Source organism: Protobothrops mucrosquamatus, unplaced genomic scaffold, assembly GCF_001527695.2.
Source record: "Protobothrops mucrosquamatus isolate PMUCROS unplaced genomic scaffold, P.Mucros_1.0 scaffold1, whole genome shotgun sequence".
NCBI lineage: Eukaryota > Metazoa > Chordata > Lepidosauria > Squamata > Viperidae > Protobothrops > Protobothrops mucrosquamatus.
Genome location: NW_015386388.1, coordinates 3,414,997 through 3,434,679, shown reverse-complemented (window position 1 = coordinate 3,434,679; position 19,683 = coordinate 3,414,997). Strand labels below are relative to the sequence as shown.

The following is a 19,683-nucleotide window of genomic DNA, read 5'->3' as shown; positions in this document are numbered from 1 at the left end:
TAAGGATGTGCAAAACTGACCATTACCGGAAGCACTTAAGCCAGATGACATTCACCTTTGTCTTTTGCCATATTTCTTGTACATCAGTTTCTTCTGTTGTTCTAGCTGTGACTGCACAAACTTCCTCCTCCAAGAATGTAGCAAGCAAGGTCTGCTCTCTGAAGCCAATATGAATAATCTCATAGCAAAAAGGTATGCTTGTTTAAAAACCTTTTCATGAAAAGAGCAAGAGTCAAGTTCAAGTAAAAAGACAACATTGATGGCCATTAGAAATACCTCTCTTTAAACCTCCCCCTAATCCTCTATTAGGTTTCAATCAGGAATTGGAATAGAAGTGGAGAGTAAGTTTGTTGCTGAGTTGCCAGAGCCCAAAGCCACCCTTCAGCCTTTCAGGAATCATATATTTTCCCCAAGTTTCTTAACTCCTAGGGGGAAATATTTTCAACCATTTAAGCTGATGTGAGAAATTTTGCTCATGCATGTCCATAAAAGAATATTAATGTGTTCTCATATTCTTGACCATGTAATATTAGTGTTTGAAAGTGATTTCTTCTTTTGAATATTTTTCCTTCGGGGAAAAAAAATCTTGAAAGCAGATTGCTTTGTTTTAATCCAATAACATTTTTCTTCATGCTTTTGAGACTATGAAGGCATTTATTATATGAAAGTACACATCTTAAGTTCAAATAAAATACCTTTCTGTGTAAAATCTCATTCTAAATCTGTCATATTTTTGTGTTTCATTTAATAAAAATGTAGAAACATTATTAAGGCTAACCACAACAGTATTAAATTTAGAATAGCATTACTACGGACCAGTAAGTATGTTGAGTTTTACTTATACATTAAAAAGTGTCAAATGCACCATACTTATAAAACCTTGTATGTCTTTCCTCCTTTCCCAATCAGGGCTGCTGATCGAGAACATGCACCATGTTTAAAATCTGCAGAAAATGCTAACATTCAGCCCAACCCAGGCCTTATCTTGCGAGCAGAGCCCACTGTTACCAATATCTTAAAAGTAGGTCCTGTTTTGGTACCGATCCTATGCATGCTTTCCATGGATTAAAGTATTTTCAACACAGACATGTTTCTGACTAAACATAGCTAGGGCATGCAATTCTTTGGCTGTATTTCAAGAAGTTTAACACAATTTTTGTAAGGGTTATTTTTGGATTGTAATGTGGTTTGTTATTGTGGTTAACAGTAGGCCTAATAGCTTAAAAGGAGTCTGAACCAGTTTTCCAACTAAAGAAATTGTTTCAGCTATCCTGGGACACATATGTGTTTCGCATATATAGCCGCAAAGTGATTGATTATGATTTTACAAGATTAGATGGTTTATAAAATTATATAAATTTATATTACAATTTTGTTTCAATTAATGTGAGGAATCTTTTTGCTCAGTTCATGCTTCCCCCCCCCCCCAAAAAAAACCCCTGATACCTCTCGTTGGGAGAGGGAGCTGACGAAGAAACTCCACTTGCTAGGTTTTACGGGGGATGCTCTGAGAGATTATGGTCTCAAGGACGCCCAGTTTAGGGTAGTCCAACGGCTTGTGGACATAGATTTGCAATATTTAAGAGCCAGAGCTAACAAAACCTGCTCCCCTTTGATCTTCAGCCATTCCAATAATTATGGACTGAGGATGGCTTCATATTTCTATACTCTAACCATCCCCAAGTATAGAAGAATCTTTTCCCTGGCCCGTTTCAATGTCTTGCCCTCAGCACTACTCGATGGGCGATTTAAGAGGCTCCTGTTTAGTGAGTGACTATGCCCCTGTGATAGGGCTGAAGTTGAAACTGTGGAGCATGTCTTATCATACTGTCCTATGTATAACACAGGCAGAATTAAATTATTGTCTCTCCTTGGAATTGATCCCTCTGGTTCCAATGTTAGTAATTTGGTCTTATATTGTCTAGGGGATGGCTCCCCCTATATTACTTCTCAGGTTTCTAAATTTCTTTTAAGAGCTGTAACTATTAGAGGAGAACGTTATAATTCCCTTTAGCCAAGGCTTCTGGTGTTTAATTGTTTGTGATTATATTTTTCTTGTGTTGTTGTTTTTTTGTTGCACTTGCATTTTGGTCTGTGACCGCAAAATAAAAATTATTATTATAACCCTGATAGTTAAGGGTTCCTTTTGGTTGTGCATTAATTGTAAAGTTAGCTTTAAATACACAAACATTTTAGCAATTTCTGGGAATAAAGCAGTAGATTTAACTTCATTTTATCCATTCAACACACATGCTAAATCCTAGTTGGCACAGATCACCTGAAGATTATAAGACAAATTGAAATTGTAGTTTATAATTCTGGTTAGTCAGTTTACAATAATATCAGGTTAGGATTGGTACTTCTTAGAAAAGCCATAGCGGCTTGGTTCTCCCATAGGATTAAACCAAAATTATAGCACATTATGGCTCAACACTGTGAGCGGTTCAGACAAACACAGTTCAAATTCCTGAATGTGATGATATAAATGAAGGTAGAATCAAATTCTATTCTAGTTCTGTTCCTACTTTAATAATTCTGTCTAGCCAGCATATATCATTTAATATCTCTTCACTTAATTCAGAACTAAGTATAGGAACTGTTTGTGATAAAATACAAGATTAAACTATATAAAGTACCGACTTAAATGTCCTTTTAGCCAAATGCCTCAACATTGGCTGTCAAATTTAAATATAAGGGGAGAAAAACTAGATACTAAAGATGGACAGTATTTAATATTTATTTGTTATGTATATGTGGGTCTATACATATGTTGTACATAGTATGTTTAGGTGTGCATCATGTATGTGTTTCACTTTGAGAGCGGGCAACAAATTTTCATTTTGATGTGTGCCATTGTGCCCACAGTATCTTAAAAATCATTGCAAGTGTAGGCAGAGATAAGGTAAAATTGGGCCCCCGACTTAACAATATCAGATTACAATATTTTAAGGAAGAAAGGAGTCTGGGCTGGATACCAACTTTCAGTGCTTGCTTCCTGTGTGGTTACATATCTAGGTTCATTTTATTAAAGATTTAGAAGCTGATTTTTCTTTTAGTCAAATCTCTATGTTTTGTGCATCTAGATCCACCATCCTTATTTTATTTCTTTTTACAACAGACAATGGATTCAGATCACTCAAAATCTCCAGAAGGACTACTGGGAGTCTTGGGCCATATGCTTTCAGGAAAGAGTTTGGACCTACTATTGGCAGCTGCAGCAGCTACAGGAAAGCTGAAATCCTTTGCTCGGAAATTCATCAAGTGAGTGTATATGATTAGTTATTGAAAGTCAGGATTGTCTGTTATTCCCCCATCCTTTGATAAACTAAAGAGTGTGGTGTAATACCATCATTTGGTGAGACTCTTTGCTCCTGGCTATGGAGTTGCTTATGGAAATTGCAATGTGACAACTTCATTTTGCTTAAGTAAATTGATACAGGGAGCAGGTGGCAATCTTTTTGTGACTCAGGATTACACTTTCAAAAATTATTTGTGAGAAAAACTAAGAGCCATAGTGGTAAAACAGCAGCATTACTGAATTGGAAGGAGACAGAATTTTCTGTTTGCTCCTTCTGCCCCCTTTTTAATGAGGATTTTAACTAAAATTGGCTTAATTATTAGAAAGTTAGGATTGTATTTCATCTAAAGATTCCTCCCTCCCCCCGCAAATCATAGAGTTAAAAGACCCATTGTTATTCAGTGGTACAGAAAGTTGGAAACTGCAAAAATGGGGTTTCTCCTTGCTCATTCCTGCCTTAGAGCCCTAACTTAAAGGCTATGTAGTTGTGAGCAAAAGAACTATAGACTGTGTCATCCTTGTAGATTACACTGCCACCTACACTGTGATCAGAATTTTATCTAAGTCCTATGAATAAATAAAGATGTTCTAGTTAAATAAACAACAGCTAGAACAGGTTATTGCGTTCTGATCTTTATTGAATGTATTCAAGCCAACATTAACTGTCCTTATGTAAAGCATAAAATAATCAGTTCTCATAAACGAGTAAGTTGAATTAGATTTCCAATCAGTGAGATGACAATCAGATCTAAACTTGAGGGTTCCTCCTGTATTTTAAAAAAACATCATCATCATCATCAGAGTCTTTTTTATAAGATATGTTTATGGAAGTCAGCAATGCCCCGTATGGAAGAGATCTCTGTAGATCTTTGGAAAAAGGTTGTCAGTGCTCAAGAAAATGGATAGAGTTTCAGAACTGTTGTTAGAGTCTTTGGCCTTCATCAGTCCATCATCATACAAATAAAGAAAATGCTTCATTGTTATTATTTCTATGAATGGTCATACCATACTATGAAAGTTACCCCAAGAACAAAGTGTACATACAATACTATGGGAGACTGAGAGCAACTCAGTTGTTCACCAAAGCACCAGAGGGCAGGACAAGAAACAATGGTTGGAAACTGATCAAAGAAAGAAGTAGCCTAGAATTAAGGAGAAACTTCCTGACATTGAGGACAATTAACCAATGGTATAGCTTGCCCCCAGAAATCGTGGGTACTCCATCACTGGAGATTTTTAAAAAGCGGCTAGACAGTCACTTGTCTGAGATGGTATAGGTTCTCCTGCTTGAGCAGGGGGCTGGACTAGAAGACCTCCAAGATCCCTTCCATCTCTATTCTATTCTATTCTATTCTATTCTATTCTATTCTATTCTATTCTATTCTATTCAACTCCAGGGTAATAACAAAGCTTCTGCAGTCCTTTCTTGAATTCATAATAAGGAAAACACTGAATAAGAGTGATGTACATATATAGGGGGGTACCCAAAAGCCAGTTAGATATAGTGGTCAAGGCACAAGGCTAGAAACTATAAGACCTTGAGTTTTAATTCCACCTTAGACACAAAGCCAGCTGGGTAACCTTGGGCTGGTCACTTTCTCTCAGCCCTGGGAAGGAGACATTGATAATCAACTTCTGAAAAATCTTAGCAAGTCTTGCCCAGTCTCCTTGAGAGTCACTGAGAGTCAGACATAACTGAACAGAAGAAAACAAAAAGGGAAATACTTTTCTCCAGAAAGAACATTGCTGCTTGTCTTAAGTTTGCTAAAGACCATCTGGTTGATGATAGAGGGGTTGAACCTTTGGATAGTAATGAAAAATGTTATGTTGGGAGAAACAAAGATGCTGCAATGAACCTCATCTCAGCTGTAAAGCATGGGCATATCATGATTTGGGGCTGCTTTACCGCCTTGGGGTGAATTGAAGGAATAATAGATTCTAGATTGAATCAACAAATTCTATCAGGGTATCCAATTCATCTGTGAGCTGAAGCTTAAATAAATATAGGTCATATAGCCCACAAAAGGAAATCTACAACCAAATGGCTGAAGCAAAAGCAGTTTAATATTTTGGAATGGCTGAATCAAATGTTCAGTAATATCTAAGAAGTGCAGTTTATGTAAGACAGCCAAACATATCAGTGAGTTGAAGCAGTTCTGTAAAGAGTGGTGGGCCAAAATATTTCCAATTTTATATGATCAAAAGGTACTGGAAATGCTTGCTTAAAGTGGTTGCTGTTAGTGCCACAAGTTAATAAATCTAAAATTCCATATGACTTCCAATAAGTCAGTGAATATTGGCTTAATATATTCCATAAAGACATGACATTCTTTTGTGCGTAATCTGTTTAACCAAGTCTTTTTATCTACTAATAGGTCATAGATGAAGCTGAGATAACTTTGTAGGTCATACTGCTCCAACAAGAGATTCACAAACATTCTCTTACCATGTGAATAATACAGAAGGCACTAAATAAATGCAGAGTTTATTTGCTTCTCCCATTTTTGCTAAAGAAGATAGAATAACTCCGCCCTGTATTTTTTGACATTATGCTGGAAACTAGCCTAGCAGCATTTATCAGAGCAGTTTAAGAGCAAATTATAGTCAGCTAATAATTCCAGTTTTTCATTCATGGCACAAGCAACAAAAAATAATTAAGTTGGATAATTTAACACAGTTCAGAAGTCAAGCTAGGAAAATAGTGGGGTCCTTGATACTCTCTGAGCTTGGTTGTTTTCTTGCAGATGTTTCATCACCTAACTAGGTAACATCAACAGTGCTAATTGGGAATGGAGCTTGCTCTCATTTTATATACAAGTGATTTGCCCTGGTCATTGTTGGTGGGAGTGATCTCTCTATATAGAAACAATTTGTACAAATAGACTAGTAATGATAGATTGGTAGATCACTCCTACCAACACTGTCAGACCAAACCACTAGAATATAAATTGAGAAACACTTACTAGCACTGATGATGTTACCTAGTTACATCCGCAAGAAAACAACCAAGCTCGGAGAGCACCGAGGACCCCAAAATTCAACCCTGAGCTACAATATTCTCTTCTATGGGAGAGACTAATTGGTGGTCAAAGTTCACAGGGTCTGTTAATGTAGTTGGCCTGAAGAAGGAATAATTTCTAAGCCAGGAGTGTCCTTAATTTGCTGGGAACAACACTCAAAACACCCCCCTGAATTATTAAAAATGTGATTTCTATTTATTTAAAAGTATTAATATTTAATCAATGAAATACAATTGATAATTTATCATCTGAATTTGTTATACTTTTCCTCTCTGATTAAAAATTATAATTTAATGGCAATCGTTGGAAGGATTCTGGGAGTTTTCTATATATAGCCCTAGAACTCCAAGTTGTAATGCTTCTAATCAATTTAAGAATGGGAGGATTTGTACACCAACAACAAGGCCAAAGTGAATTCAGATATTGTCTCAATGTCTAGTAATCTTTTAATAGAAATATGTAAATGAAGACTCAATCATCCAGGCCAAAAGCATCTAAAAAAATGCTAAATCATGGTAACTAGTAGTAGTTGTCATGATTTAACCTTTTTACATCCCTTAGTAAAGATTTTTGCCCAGTAAGCAGCAGATCTCTTGTCTAGCACACTTGTGCTATTTGGCTGTAATCAAATAACTGCAACAACAGTCAACTCTTGAGTAACATTTATTACCATATTATTTGCTGCCTTTTTGCCTTAGAGATGCCTTTTTTTTTAAAAAAATGTATTGGTGAATTATAACTACCAGATAATATGATAAAATACAACCAAAAATATAATGCCAATAAAATCAGAAAAGAATACATTGATACTATATTCAATTTAATATAATCAGAAAAGAATAGAATAGAATAAAAACTTTATTGTCACTTTAAATGTACACTAACCAGCATATATTAAAATGAAATTTTGTTGCATTCAGCTCTCAAAAAAATACCATTTTGCATATACTCACATGCTCACACATATTTGTCACAGAAAAACATCACAGTTTAGTTCGAATATATACATATAAATGATGGGGAAAAAAGAATCCTGCAAATTTACAAGATGGATGGCATAAGGAACAGAGTTGTTACAGACTCTAATAATTCTGCTATAAATACTTTGAAACCTTCTCCCAAAGGGGAGCAACAGAAACAGACTGTGAAGTGGGTGTGTGGGGTCTCTAACAATGCTCTGATCTCTAAACACATAGCACTTATAAGCAGTATCCCGAATAATGGGAAACAGGCTTCCTATAATCTTTTCAGCTGTCCTTACCACTCTCTGTATGGAGTAGAATACGAAAGAATTCATAAGAAAAGTACCTCAATCAAATTTATTTATTTCTTTGTTTCATAAGACATGTATTCTGCTGTCCTGCCTTAGAGCAGTTTAAGAGCTAATTATAGTCAGCTAATCTATTTTCTCTTCCCTTCGTTTTAGAAATAAGTATTCTTTATGCCAGCTCTATACATTACATATCCTATGTAGGGCACATTAAAGGTCTGGGGAGTTACTGGATTGAGCGGCTCTATAACCTTAATCATCTTTGGTCATCTACAATATTGGTAAAGACTGGTTTCAGGAAGAGGCCAAGGAGTGATCTTCTAATAAAGGGCTTTTTCACCAAGCCAGGACTTTTCCAACTTTAGAAAAGAAAAATCCAGAGGTCTTGAACTATTATGACATTGCAGCTGACTAGAGAATGGAGCAGGGTTGGGAAGATTTTACCTGAATATAATTGCTACAAAGTAGAGAATTACTACAGCAAAATAATGTCTAATAATAATGGCCTACCAAAATCTGAAGGTACAGAATTCCTGTATTCTGACTTTGTTTTTGCATCATTTGGAAGATGAGAATAATTATGATCTACCTGGTTTTTTAAAATGGTTTTGCACATTAAAGATACCAGGTTTTTAAAATGTTAAAGAACAGTTAAAGTGAATTTTTTTATATTTTCATTCTTTACACATTTCAGGCTCAATGAATTTACCAAACATATCAGTGGAGAAAGCTGTAAGTCCCTGTTTCCTTTTGTCTTTTTTTTTCTGCCATCAAGTGTCTGCATAGCCAACCCTGGAAGTACAGACTTTCATGGGTTAACCATAAAAAGCTGCCAGGGAAGGGGGCCTGGGTCAGGGAAGAGTTGAAAGTGAGCATGGTGCCTGGCAGCGTAGGCTGGCCCAGCTCAACATTCCTGATGCAACAAGGGGGACATTCAAGTTATGACTGGGGTCTCTTTGTCTTTTTGGCTACCACGTGCACTAGTCTTTCCTCCAATCCCAAGAATAGTGACTTTGTGCGCTTTGGGTGGGGTGCTCAATTCTGAAGAAAAAGGGTTAACTTGCAGCTGTGTGTCTGCTTCCTTCCCTCCTCCTTTGCACCCCCTCCCCTTGCATCTTAGGCTTTGTGTACCCATGTGGTTCAAGTCCTTTGGATGGAGTGATGTTTGAATCCCACTCAGTCCAAGATAAGGAGTCTGAATATGTTTGCATGTGATTACACACGCAAGAGCTCTCTGACCTTCCACTGGACAAAATCAGCAAGGAGTTTGCAGTTGTTGAAAGAGTTGTTTTGTTTTCATTTGTGCAAATAGTGCAGCTTTCCTAAATTATATTTATCCTCAAGATAAATTGGATTTCAGATCCTATAATCCTCCAGCCAAGGATTATGGAAGTTGAAATCCAATACAGTTTGGGGAAGGCTGTTTTAGAAGTTGTATGTATTTTAATCATAAATCATTCCAGAGGGGTTGATAAAATTTCAGAACCCAGAAAAATGGAACTGAGCAGGCTTTCCATCAGTCTTTTAATAGCATCTTTTGTTCTCTCCTTTGTCACTTAGCATAACAATATAATTTAAAACTTGTTTTGTGATTACCTCTATACACAAATTAGAGCAAAAGATACCAGCTTTCTTTATTATTTATATATCTCATTAAAAAAATACTTGAAATTTGGGGGAAGGGATGGATAGAAGTGTTTAACTGTTTGTTTCCCAAAATGTTTCGTGCCCTGTGCTTCAGAATCCTTTTTTCCTTGGTAGAATTAGATACAAAATGTCAATATTTTGTTATAGATGAATAAATAAATGAAGTTGTATGCAGAGTATTAGCTGTGGTGACTAAAATTTTTGGAAATCAAATTTCCATTTATCTGAAGGACCATCATTGATGAGATTTTATTTATTTAAAGAAATAAAAATGAATGAGTTGGCATATTCCATTAATGGTACCGTTTAGTGTGATGGTGGCTACAAAGTATTCCTAGCCCATCATTCAACAACATTTTGATTTACATATGATAATTGCTCTGATTTTTATCTTTTTCTGCTCCATCTGAAATCTAGCTAAGGGAGCCTCAGTCCGAGCACTTCTCTTCGACATTTCATTCCTTATGCTGTGTCATGTTGCCCAGACCTACGGCTCTGAGGTAGGAACATTCTGTAACATTTTGTATTACATCACATAAAGAAAATATTGAGAACAAGGTCATGCTCAGATGTTTATTCCTGAACGTGTACTGTACAGAATACCTTTTATTTGCCATTCTTCCCTACACTTTTCACTTTAGTATTATATATGCTGGCTGGGATTTTGAGGTTTATATTCCCAAAACATCTGGACAGTACCGGATTGGGGAAGGCTAACAGAGTATTTTTTAAAAGAATAATAATTAGAGCATAATGTTGATGCCTGTAGAAAAACGTACCCGAACATTTCTAAAATTCTACCAATCTACAGTCACCCTTAAATTGAAGAAGACTTGGGACAGTAGTGAATTTTCTCCAAAGGGGCCGGGTCATAAAAATTATTTCAAAAGAGAAATATAAAATTGTTCAGGAAATTATAAAGAACCACTTTGAGCGCCTTGGATACAATAAGTATTCATCATTCTGTCATCTGGGCTAAAATGGGGTTCATAGAGTGTTATGAGCATTTTAAAGAGGATATTTTTACAAACTATCGAGGTCCCTGACACAAATGAGCTGTTGGGGTAGAGAATTGGAAGATAACTTTATTTAAAACTGCAAAATGAAGCATTACCTAGAATTTTCACCTTCATGTGTTTGTACTGCAAAATGGTGTAATCAAAGTATTCTAATAACAGAGGTTTGGGGAACGAAATTATCTTTAGGATTCTATTCTTGTCCATAAAATTGCAAAAGAGATAATAAAGCAAAAATTACAATGGTCATTTCACCGAGTATTTCATATATTTCATTTAGTAAAATTAAACATTTCTTGTTTGCTGTTAGTGAATCACATCTCCAAATAGACTGCTGAAGGAAATGTATTATGTATACTAATAAAAGCAATTGTAAATCTAAAAGCCATTAAAGAGAAATAGAGTCCGTAGCAATAAAATGTTAGCCATACAGATAGTTTAATTACTCCATGTATTTAACTCTAAATTGCTCCCACAAATTATGTTAATTTGGGGAATTAGCCTCTTCCTTTCATTTCTGGAGTGAAATAATTTTTCTTTCCATGAACTATTTGTACAATGCAGTAAGTAGCATACTGTGAAATCATTTCCAGAATTATCCTATGGTTGTCCAGCTACTCACTAGAGGGTGCTATTGTCCTTAGTTAAGAATTTCATGCTATATTATTGCTTGGTTGGCTGCTTTCAGGTAATCCTGTCAGAAGCTAGCCCTCCAGGAGAAGTGCCTTTCTTCGAGACCTGGATGCAGACCTGCATGCCAGAAGAAGGGAAAATTCTCAACCCTGACCACCCTTGCTTCCGACCTGACTCCACCAAGGTGGAATCGCTGGTTGCTTTGCTGAATAATTCTTCTGAAATGAAGTTGGTGTAAGTATTTAGTGAGAAGCCCCTAGTCTTCGAAAAAACAGGTTGAAAATTAAGTAACGTAAAAGAAAATAAAAGACAGGCTTTTATTGAGAGGCTATTTTTTATGTTTCCTTTGTGCCATAGATCTTAAATTCCTAAACTGAAATTTCTTGAAGCAAAATTGTAGTCCTTAAGGTAGAAAACATGACAGGCTGCATTAATAGGAGTTAAGCATTGTGCCCAAAATATCTGAAAATCTTTAACTATACATAAAAACAATTCATGTAAAAAGACTAGCATGAATTTTCCTGTGATACTTAGAAACTTTATTCAATTTTCAGGATTCGTTAGGCATTACTAATATATTGTTTGTAATAATTAGCTAGAAAATGGTTTTAAAGTTAAAGATATTGAACTTGGAATCCAGTTTAGCTGTTTGTTGCCAACAAACATGTAATCGTTGTAGCTTGGTCTCTGTCAACAAGCCACTTTATTATTTTTCTTTTAAGAATTCTTAGATAAAGAATTTGGGGAAGTGGCTAGCTGGATAAGGATAAGTTCTTATATTCATTTTGCTTTTTTTGCCTCCTTCTATATCCCTACTACTGAGAAGGCAGATGAAATGGCAAGAAGCATGTCTAAGCATCTCTGCTGCCATCTTGGAGATCCTGAATGCCTGGGAGAATGGGGTTCTCACCTTTGAATCCGTCCAGGTATCTGTCTTGCCGAAAGATTGCATCAACATACATTTATGACACTCTAGAGTCTTTAAAAGCTAGAAATATTTGAAGGGAAACACTGAATCAAAGATTGATTCAAAAACACTGAATCAATCTAGAATTGTGCTGTTTTTGGGGAGGGAAAAGCATTGATATAGCAGGGAAAATTTGTGTAGCTTAGCATTATGCTTCATATTCTTGCTTCCTGGGTAATATGGATAGTCTTAAACATATATAAGGAGAACATTTTCCAATGTGGATTCTCTTGTTGAGAGTCTGAAATGATACAGTCCAACAATAGAGGTAGTCCTTGACTTACGACTATAATGAAGCCTGCCTATTATGGTCATAACTCACGACAGCTATAAACTGTTCACCACATGGCCAAATCTGTTTTTACAACCTTTTTTGCTATGGTTGTTAAGTGAACACCATGGTCATTATTTGCTGTAGGCCAAAGAAATGCTGGGTTTCTGCAAAAATGTTATAAAACATGGTCATGTGATTGCAGGACATTGCAAATGGCATAAATACAGGCTAGTTGTTAACATATAGTCATATGACCACAGGGAGCATGTCCATCCATCAGAACTTTGAAACTGTGATATTCCATAATCCTTCTGATTTTTGGTATGTTGATACATTCTTTTTATATGCTAAGTAGATCTAGAATGGATAGAATCACACTAGGATTGGGTAGTGTGGAAAATGTAGTTCAAAAAAGCATATTTAGGGACTTCTGGGGGAGGCATGAGGAACTAAGCAAAATTTCAAGAGAAAAGACAGTTGTGGCAAAGATTAAAGAATTGGTATGTAGGCTGGGAGACAAAGGGATCAAGCCATCATGCTCACAAGCACAGTGGAACCTTTAAAAGGTTACTGGATTCGCTAACTTTATTTTCTAATCACTTTTGCAAATTGCCTTTTTAACTGTCTAATGTTATTAGAGATCTTTGGAATGACAACTTTGAAAAGCTCCCTTCTGAGTTTACCTTCATTCCTGAACAAAAGAAAAAAAATAATAAGTTTAAGAATTTAAAGAATTGGAAAATACGGGTAATATTCACTGTATGACCGTAGTTGAGCCTGGAATTGCAATGGGCGTAGGTTGTGACAATTGTAAAGCAGGCCATCATGTGACCTGACTTGACGTTAGATGTAGGGAAAGAACTATGATCTTTGTGATCCAAGCTGTTGTCCAGCATAGCACAGCAGTTCTCCTCCTGCCTGCTGAAGAAATTACCCCACATGTGGCGGAATCTCTCTGGCAAGCAATGTTTCTTGCTCTCAAGAAGACTGGCTGAAAAAGATTTCTCAGAAGGGACTTCTTAGCCAACAAACTTCTAAGCAATTGCTTAGCAAACAAAAATGCTACTTTGAAGAGACTCTGCCTGGTGCAGGGTGAAATCTTTCCAAAAGCAGCTTTTTTGGTTTCAGGGAGGCTGACTGAAAAAGGTCCACCCTGAGATCCAAGGTTGAATTTCAGCCAGGAACCAACCAGGTTGACTTTTTGGAAAAGTCAACAGGGAAAATTGCAGATGGTGATCAGATGATCTCAGGACACTTGGCAACCTGTTGTAAGTGAGATTGCCTAGATTGCAGTCACACGACCACTGGGGTATTGTAGCAGCCATAGGTTCTGTGCTGGTTGCAAGTCCTAACAAAGATTTGAGATTTTATGACTTTAGAAATTGGGCACTAGAGAGGACTAAAGACTAGGCAGAAGAGAAAAAAAGGGGAAAAGTATAAACTTGCTTCTGGTTTTCGGTTATCATAGGGATTTCAAGTTGACACAAAAAGTTATATACTCCAAGAGATTTTCAAAGAATGGAGTCAGAAATTAGTAATTGTAGTGTCAGTAATAGACTATGTCCAAAAGATGCTAAAGAAAGAACACAGATGTGAAACAAATTTTGCCTGATGCAAAAATATTAGAACTAAAAATATTGGATAATAGTAATAATAACAATACAAATGTTGATTATAAGACAAACAAGACAGCTAACCTAGAAACACAAACAAATCAAGAGAATGACCCAGATAAAGACTTTCTACTGGATGTACCAAAAAAAAAAAAATCTTGGTTAAAGCTTTGAGAAACAAAGTGGAAATACATATAATAAGCATGAAAATGGCTTGGATAATGACTTTTTAGTGGATTTACAAAAGAGGTTTGCTAAAGCCTAGATGATGCCTTTGGAATGGGAAAAAAATTGAACTGGGCCCAAATCCTACAACACCTGAATGAATTAAAGATCAAAATTGTCAGAAGTAAAAGGAAGGAATATAAAGTTGATTCATTTGACCTAGATTAAAATAAGACATGTTTCTATAAAGCTCTGGTAACCCTTTATGGACTTTCTGCTGACACCAAGATTGAAAAGTTGATGATTTATGGTTTTGCATATAGATAAGAGTTATGGGGAGAAAAAATACATGTTTGTAATTTATAGGAGGTGAAGAGTTATTATGTTTGTTTATATTTGTGATGAAGATTGGAAGTCATTCATTTATGTTTTTTTTCTTTATTGCAGTTTTTTTCTTTATATTCTTTCTGTTTCTCTTCTCTGTGAATTTAGTTTGTGTTTGCTTTTACTATTGTAATTAAAAGCTTCAGTAAAAATTATGTATATATGTAGGTAAATAAGCATATTCATCTGAATATGCTTATCATTCCTTTGCTGCTACACTAAATAAAAAATAATATTTTGAACATCTCCATATAAGATGTGAAAAAAGGTCTTGTGTGCACACCCTTGTTCCCAATCACTTTAATCTGATATTAATTATAGGTCTATATGCTGCCACATTTCTAACAAAATAACTCTGGAAACCAGAAGCCAAAGTCTTCCTTTTTTCACTCCATCCAAATTTATTTCATTTATTTATTCAGTGTATTTGGCTGCCTGTCTCACATACATGAGTCTACAAAAAAAAAAAATACCGCTGAAAAATCTGTCCCAGTTTAAGTCTTCTTCTCTCTGTTCCATAGCAAGAACAATTTCTCTCTGTATTAGAATTCTCTGTTATGTTCATGACCCCTTTCACTCCCATCCCAGAAAATCGCAGATAATATCAAGGGAAAGGTGTGTAGCATGGCAGTATGTGCTGTGGCTTGGCTTGTGGCTCATGTCCGAATGCTGGGCTTAGATGAACGAGAGAAGTCACTGCAGATGATTCGACAACTGGGGAACCCCCTATATGGCGAGAACACCCTGCAATTCTACAGTGAAAGGTAAACAGCAGATCTTGGCCTCTTCAAGAGGAAAACATTGTACAGTGCATTTAATCAGCCTTTTCCCACATTGTTTTGGAGAACAGTCCTCCTGATTCCCAGCCAGCATGGCCTAGGGCAGGGGTAGGCAACCTTGGCTCAGGCTCAGGAATTCTGGGAGTTGAAGTCCACGAGTCATAAATGAGCCAAGGTTGCCTACCCCGGCACTCTATTCAAATTCATTTGGAAACTGCTCTGTGGGGAACAGTGCTTTAAAATATAGGGTGAAGGCTGCAAGATTTTGTTTACTGTTCTACTTTGTACCAATCTGCATCTTCTCCTTATTGGCATATTTGTCATTTCAGTGTAATAAGGTATTTTATATAGCACTGAATTCTAAATCTTAAATTTTAGTCCATTATTTATACATTGCCCTGCTTAAAGTATGAAAACTGTAGTCTGTAGAAAGAGTTAAGCAAGGGCATTGTTTGGATATTCCGTTCCCCCAGCTGCATCTGATATGATTGTCCCAATTCTAGGCTATAGTGTTTAAAAAGCTTTTTTTCCTACTTCCTTTTGGAAAGGATTATTTTAGAACATTAATAACTGAATATTTATCCTCTTCCCTATCCAGAGTGGTGATCATGAGTTCCATCCTTGAGCACATGTGTGCTGATGTTGTCCAGCAGACAGCTGCACAGATTAAATTCCCAGCTACAGGAGTTGACACAATGCCCTATTGGAATCTCCTTCCTGCCAAGAAACCTATAAAAGAAGTGCTGATGAGTGTCTTCTCCAAGGTCCTGGAGAAAGGCTGGGTAGACAGCCATTCTATTCATATCTTTGATACACTATTGCACATGGGTGGTGTCTATTGGTTCTGCAACAATCTTGTCAAGGTATGGAAAACATGAGAAATGTAAGCAACGTATAGAAGTAGTTATTTTTGTTCAAAAGAGTCATGCCTCAAGCTTCTTGCATTGCATGAGCAAGAGAAAAAGCTGCATGAATTTAAACTTTTATTTTATTATAAATACAGCTTGCATTTAATACATAGCAATCATGGGAAGAGCTTCATTAGTTCTTGCAGTAAACTTACCACAAATCTGTGTTCTCCAATGCCCACCTGTGACAATTAAATTAAGAGAAACTTGATACATATGAGTTTTTCTGAGATTTTTAATTGGCATTATAGTAACTGAATATTGGACTACAGGTCTTTGGTCTGATCATCACAGTTCTTATGTATGGATCTTAGCATATTGAATGCATGAACTGTGTAAATTAGATTAGGATATTCAGATGGGTGAAAACCTACACTGATTGCTATAATTCAGTGGAAAATAAGGGCAAAGTTTAGTCCTTTTCCTCCTTTGCATTATTTTTGCTGCCTCTCTTCTTTTTTCAGGAACTCCTGAAAGAGACACGGAAAGAGCATGCAATGAGAGCTGTGGAATTGCTCTATTCTATTTTTTGCCTGGACATGCAGCAGCTCACCCTCACCCTCTTGGGACATATCTTGCCCAATTTGCTTACAGACTCTTCCAAATGGCATATGCTAATGGATCCACCAGGCAAGGCCCTTGCCAAGTAAGAGACAGATCTCAATGAACTGCACCAAAAAAACTGGATAGCAGCAAGATGAAACTTAATGCACAGGGGCTTTCTGATTGTTTTATCATTTTGGAAATGGAACAAATATATTGTGTTATTTCCTCCTGGAAATTCTGCATAGTCAGGTTTTTTAATGTTACAATTACAAATGAGTACATTCTGTTGAGTGTAAAGGAATATGAAATAGTGATAATGAAAAGCTTCAATATTTTGATGGAGTATAACAAGGCTTTAATATAGATTAAAGTATATACTGTTAAGAATTGTACATTTTTAAGTGCAAAGCTTGAGACTAACACATATAAAAATCCGTCTGTCTTTGACCCAGCTGTTAGACCCTGTTAGAAAAGGTGCTATGATGTCTTGAGATCACAGGACACTATATTATCTTCAGAACTGTATTCTCACACACACATTTTCCTGAAAAGTAGTAACTCATTTTCATTCATGAAAAGTAGTGACTCATTTCAGGTTACTGAGTCTCTTAATACCTACACAGTCTTCACTAAGCTGCAAGTCCCAATATATTTGGAGGACACCAGATTGAGAAAAACTGCTCCATGGTTGTATCAGTGAAGCATTACTAGATTCCCCCCCCCCCCCCAGTATACAGACTTTTCCATTGGTCAACATCACAGTTTTCTTTTCTGGGGTAGCAGTAAATGATTGGGGTTTGGGTCCAGTATAGGAATGAAGCCTATTTATTTATTGATAGAAAGATTTTAAATATGATGTAGGATTCTGTGATTTCCTAATACAATTTTAGATTGTCAATCCATTTCCTAGACTGGTTGTGGTGCAGTGGTGGCATAGTAGTTAGAATGCAGTACTGCAAGCTAACTCACTGCTCACTTCAGGAGTTCAATTCTGAATGGCTCAAGGTTGACTCAGCCTCCCATCCTTCCAAGGTCGGTAAAATGAGGATCCAGATTGTTGGGGGCAATAGGCTGACTATGTAAACCATTTAGAGAGGGCTGTAAAGTACTATGATGCGGTATATAAGTCTAAGTGCTACTGCAATTGCTACCTTGTAAAAAAAGGAAGAAGTTAGTATAACCCAGCCTTGAAGTTGACTTTCTTTTTGTCCCCTACCAGGTTATCTGTGTGGTGTGCTTCCAGTTCCTATTCCTCCCACAATAAGGGACAGGTATCTCTCTGGCAGCGAAAGAGGCACCGAGAAGACATAGAGGTAGACTTAATTACTCTAAGACACGGGTCCCAAACCCCCGGGCCACGGGCCACTACCAGGCCATGGCCTATTTGGAACTGGCCCATGTGAGAGGTAGGCTGGCACACGTGTACTGCTCGACTCACGTGAGCGGTAGGCTGGCATGTATGCGCAGCTCCACTTGCAGTCGAGCTGCATGCACATATGCTTGCATGCCGATCCACAGCTCACATGACTTGAGCTGCATGTGCATGTGTGCCGGCCCACTGTTTGCATGGCCCGGTTCTCCTCTCTCCCCTGCAAAATTGGGGACCACTATTCTTAAGATGTTGGGGGAGGGGAGAAAGAAAAAAAGGCTGAAGTTTGATCAGAGGGAATGAAGTTGGTAAATTTGAAAATATAAGAATGAATGCTTGAGAACGGGGGCAGGAATCTTTTGAAAAGAGCACAGTATCCTTCTGATTAATAACTTGGTGTTGCAGGCATTTTTAGCTGTAACTTCTAAAAATCCTACATAATTTTGGGTATAAAAATCCACAATACAAAAAAGATGTTGAGATTCTAGAAAAGGTGCAAAGAAAAACAACAAAGATGATTAGGGAGCTGGGGGCTAAAACATTTGAGAAATGGTTGCAGGAATTGGATATGTCTAGTCCAGTGAAAAGGAGGAGTAAGGATGACATAACAATTTACCAATATTTGGGGGGCTGTCACAGAAAAGGGGATAAACCTATTCTCCAAAGCACCTGAAGGCAGGGCAAGAAGAAACTTATCTAAGAGAGATCCAAGGTAGAACTAAGGAGAAATTTCCTAACAGAACAATTTACTGGTGGAATGGGCTTGCGGATGGATGCTCATCATTGGAGGACTTTAAGAAGAGATTTGACAGCCATTTGTCTGGAATGGGCATGGCGTCTCCTGCTTGAACAGGAGGTTGGACTAGAAGACCTCCAAGGTCCATTCCAACTCTGATAATCAGTATTCTGTATCTTCATAATGAGTATGAGACTTTTAAAATTGCATCAAGGAGACTCTCTTACTCTGAGCTCTAAGACATGAATACATCTTCACTGAAAAAAATAATTATTTTGTTTCTGTTTTTGTTAAGTTGAATGTTGGACATTATTAATTCTGATCATAGAAATTATGTCTATTTTTTCTTCTCAAGTCATATGAGCTAGAATCTTAGTACCTTAAAAAAAAAAAGCCAGCCTTTTTTTCCAGGACAAGACATTTTGAAAAGTCATATACAGTGTTGTAGGTTCAGAATCACAGAAATACATATAGTGGCATCTAAGACCATTTCTAACACATTTCCCTATTTGCTTTTAAAAACAGAAGTGCAGAAAGTGCAGGAAAAAAAGGGGGAAAGTAGGACAGAAAATAAAATGATAACAAAACAGTAAAGAAGGGGCTTCTAAACTTCATCACATCAGGTTATTATACTAACTCTTGAAGTATAAAATTTTTATTATTTTCATCATAAAAAAAACATCACAAATATTACACAATGCTATGAAAAAACCCCCACCCCCCCGGACTTCCCAAACCTAATCCCAGGATAATATTCAGATATAGGTAAACAAGTATTAATATCTCTAACTCCACAAAGTGTATTATTCTACATGGATAGGTAAAATATATTAAAGAAAAAAAAGAAAAACAAATTTATTAAAAACCTAGATTATATTCCACCACTCTATGCTTCTTTTGAATATAAACAATCCATCTTCTCCATATTAATAAAAATTGTTCGTTTGAGTAATTCTTCAAGTAAGCCGAAATCTTTGCCATTTCAGCAAGGTACGAAACTTTCAATCTCCAGTCTTCCATTGTAGGTAAAATTTTACTCTTCCAGTTTTGAGCTATCA

The 19,683-nt window shown here is 36.6% G+C and overlaps 1 protein-coding gene across 1 annotated transcript in view; it reads left to right on the top strand.

Annotated features, from left to right (window-relative positions):
* The window catches only part of MED24 (mediator complex subunit 24), an 83,558-nt gene that overhangs the window by 39,182 nt on the left and 24,693 nt on the right, over positions 1–19,683 (top strand). Inside the window, exons 12-22 of the mRNA XM_015832267.1 lie at positions 106–192; positions 910–1,021; positions 3,119–3,261; positions 8,283–8,320; positions 9,653–9,735; positions 10,940–11,118; positions 11,711–11,810; positions 14,876–15,051; positions 15,665–15,929; positions 16,439–16,620; positions 17,740–17,833. Of these exons, the coding sequence (XP_015687753.1) occupies positions 106–192; positions 910–1,021; positions 3,119–3,261; positions 8,283–8,320; positions 9,653–9,735; positions 10,940–11,118; positions 11,711–11,810; positions 14,876–15,051; positions 15,665–15,929; positions 16,439–16,620; positions 17,740–17,833 (1,459 nt within the window). The remainder of the gene's footprint in view (positions 1–105; positions 193–909; positions 1,022–3,118; positions 3,262–8,282; positions 8,321–9,652; positions 9,736–10,939; positions 11,119–11,710; positions 11,811–14,875; positions 15,052–15,664; positions 15,930–16,438; positions 16,621–17,739; positions 17,834–19,683) is intronic.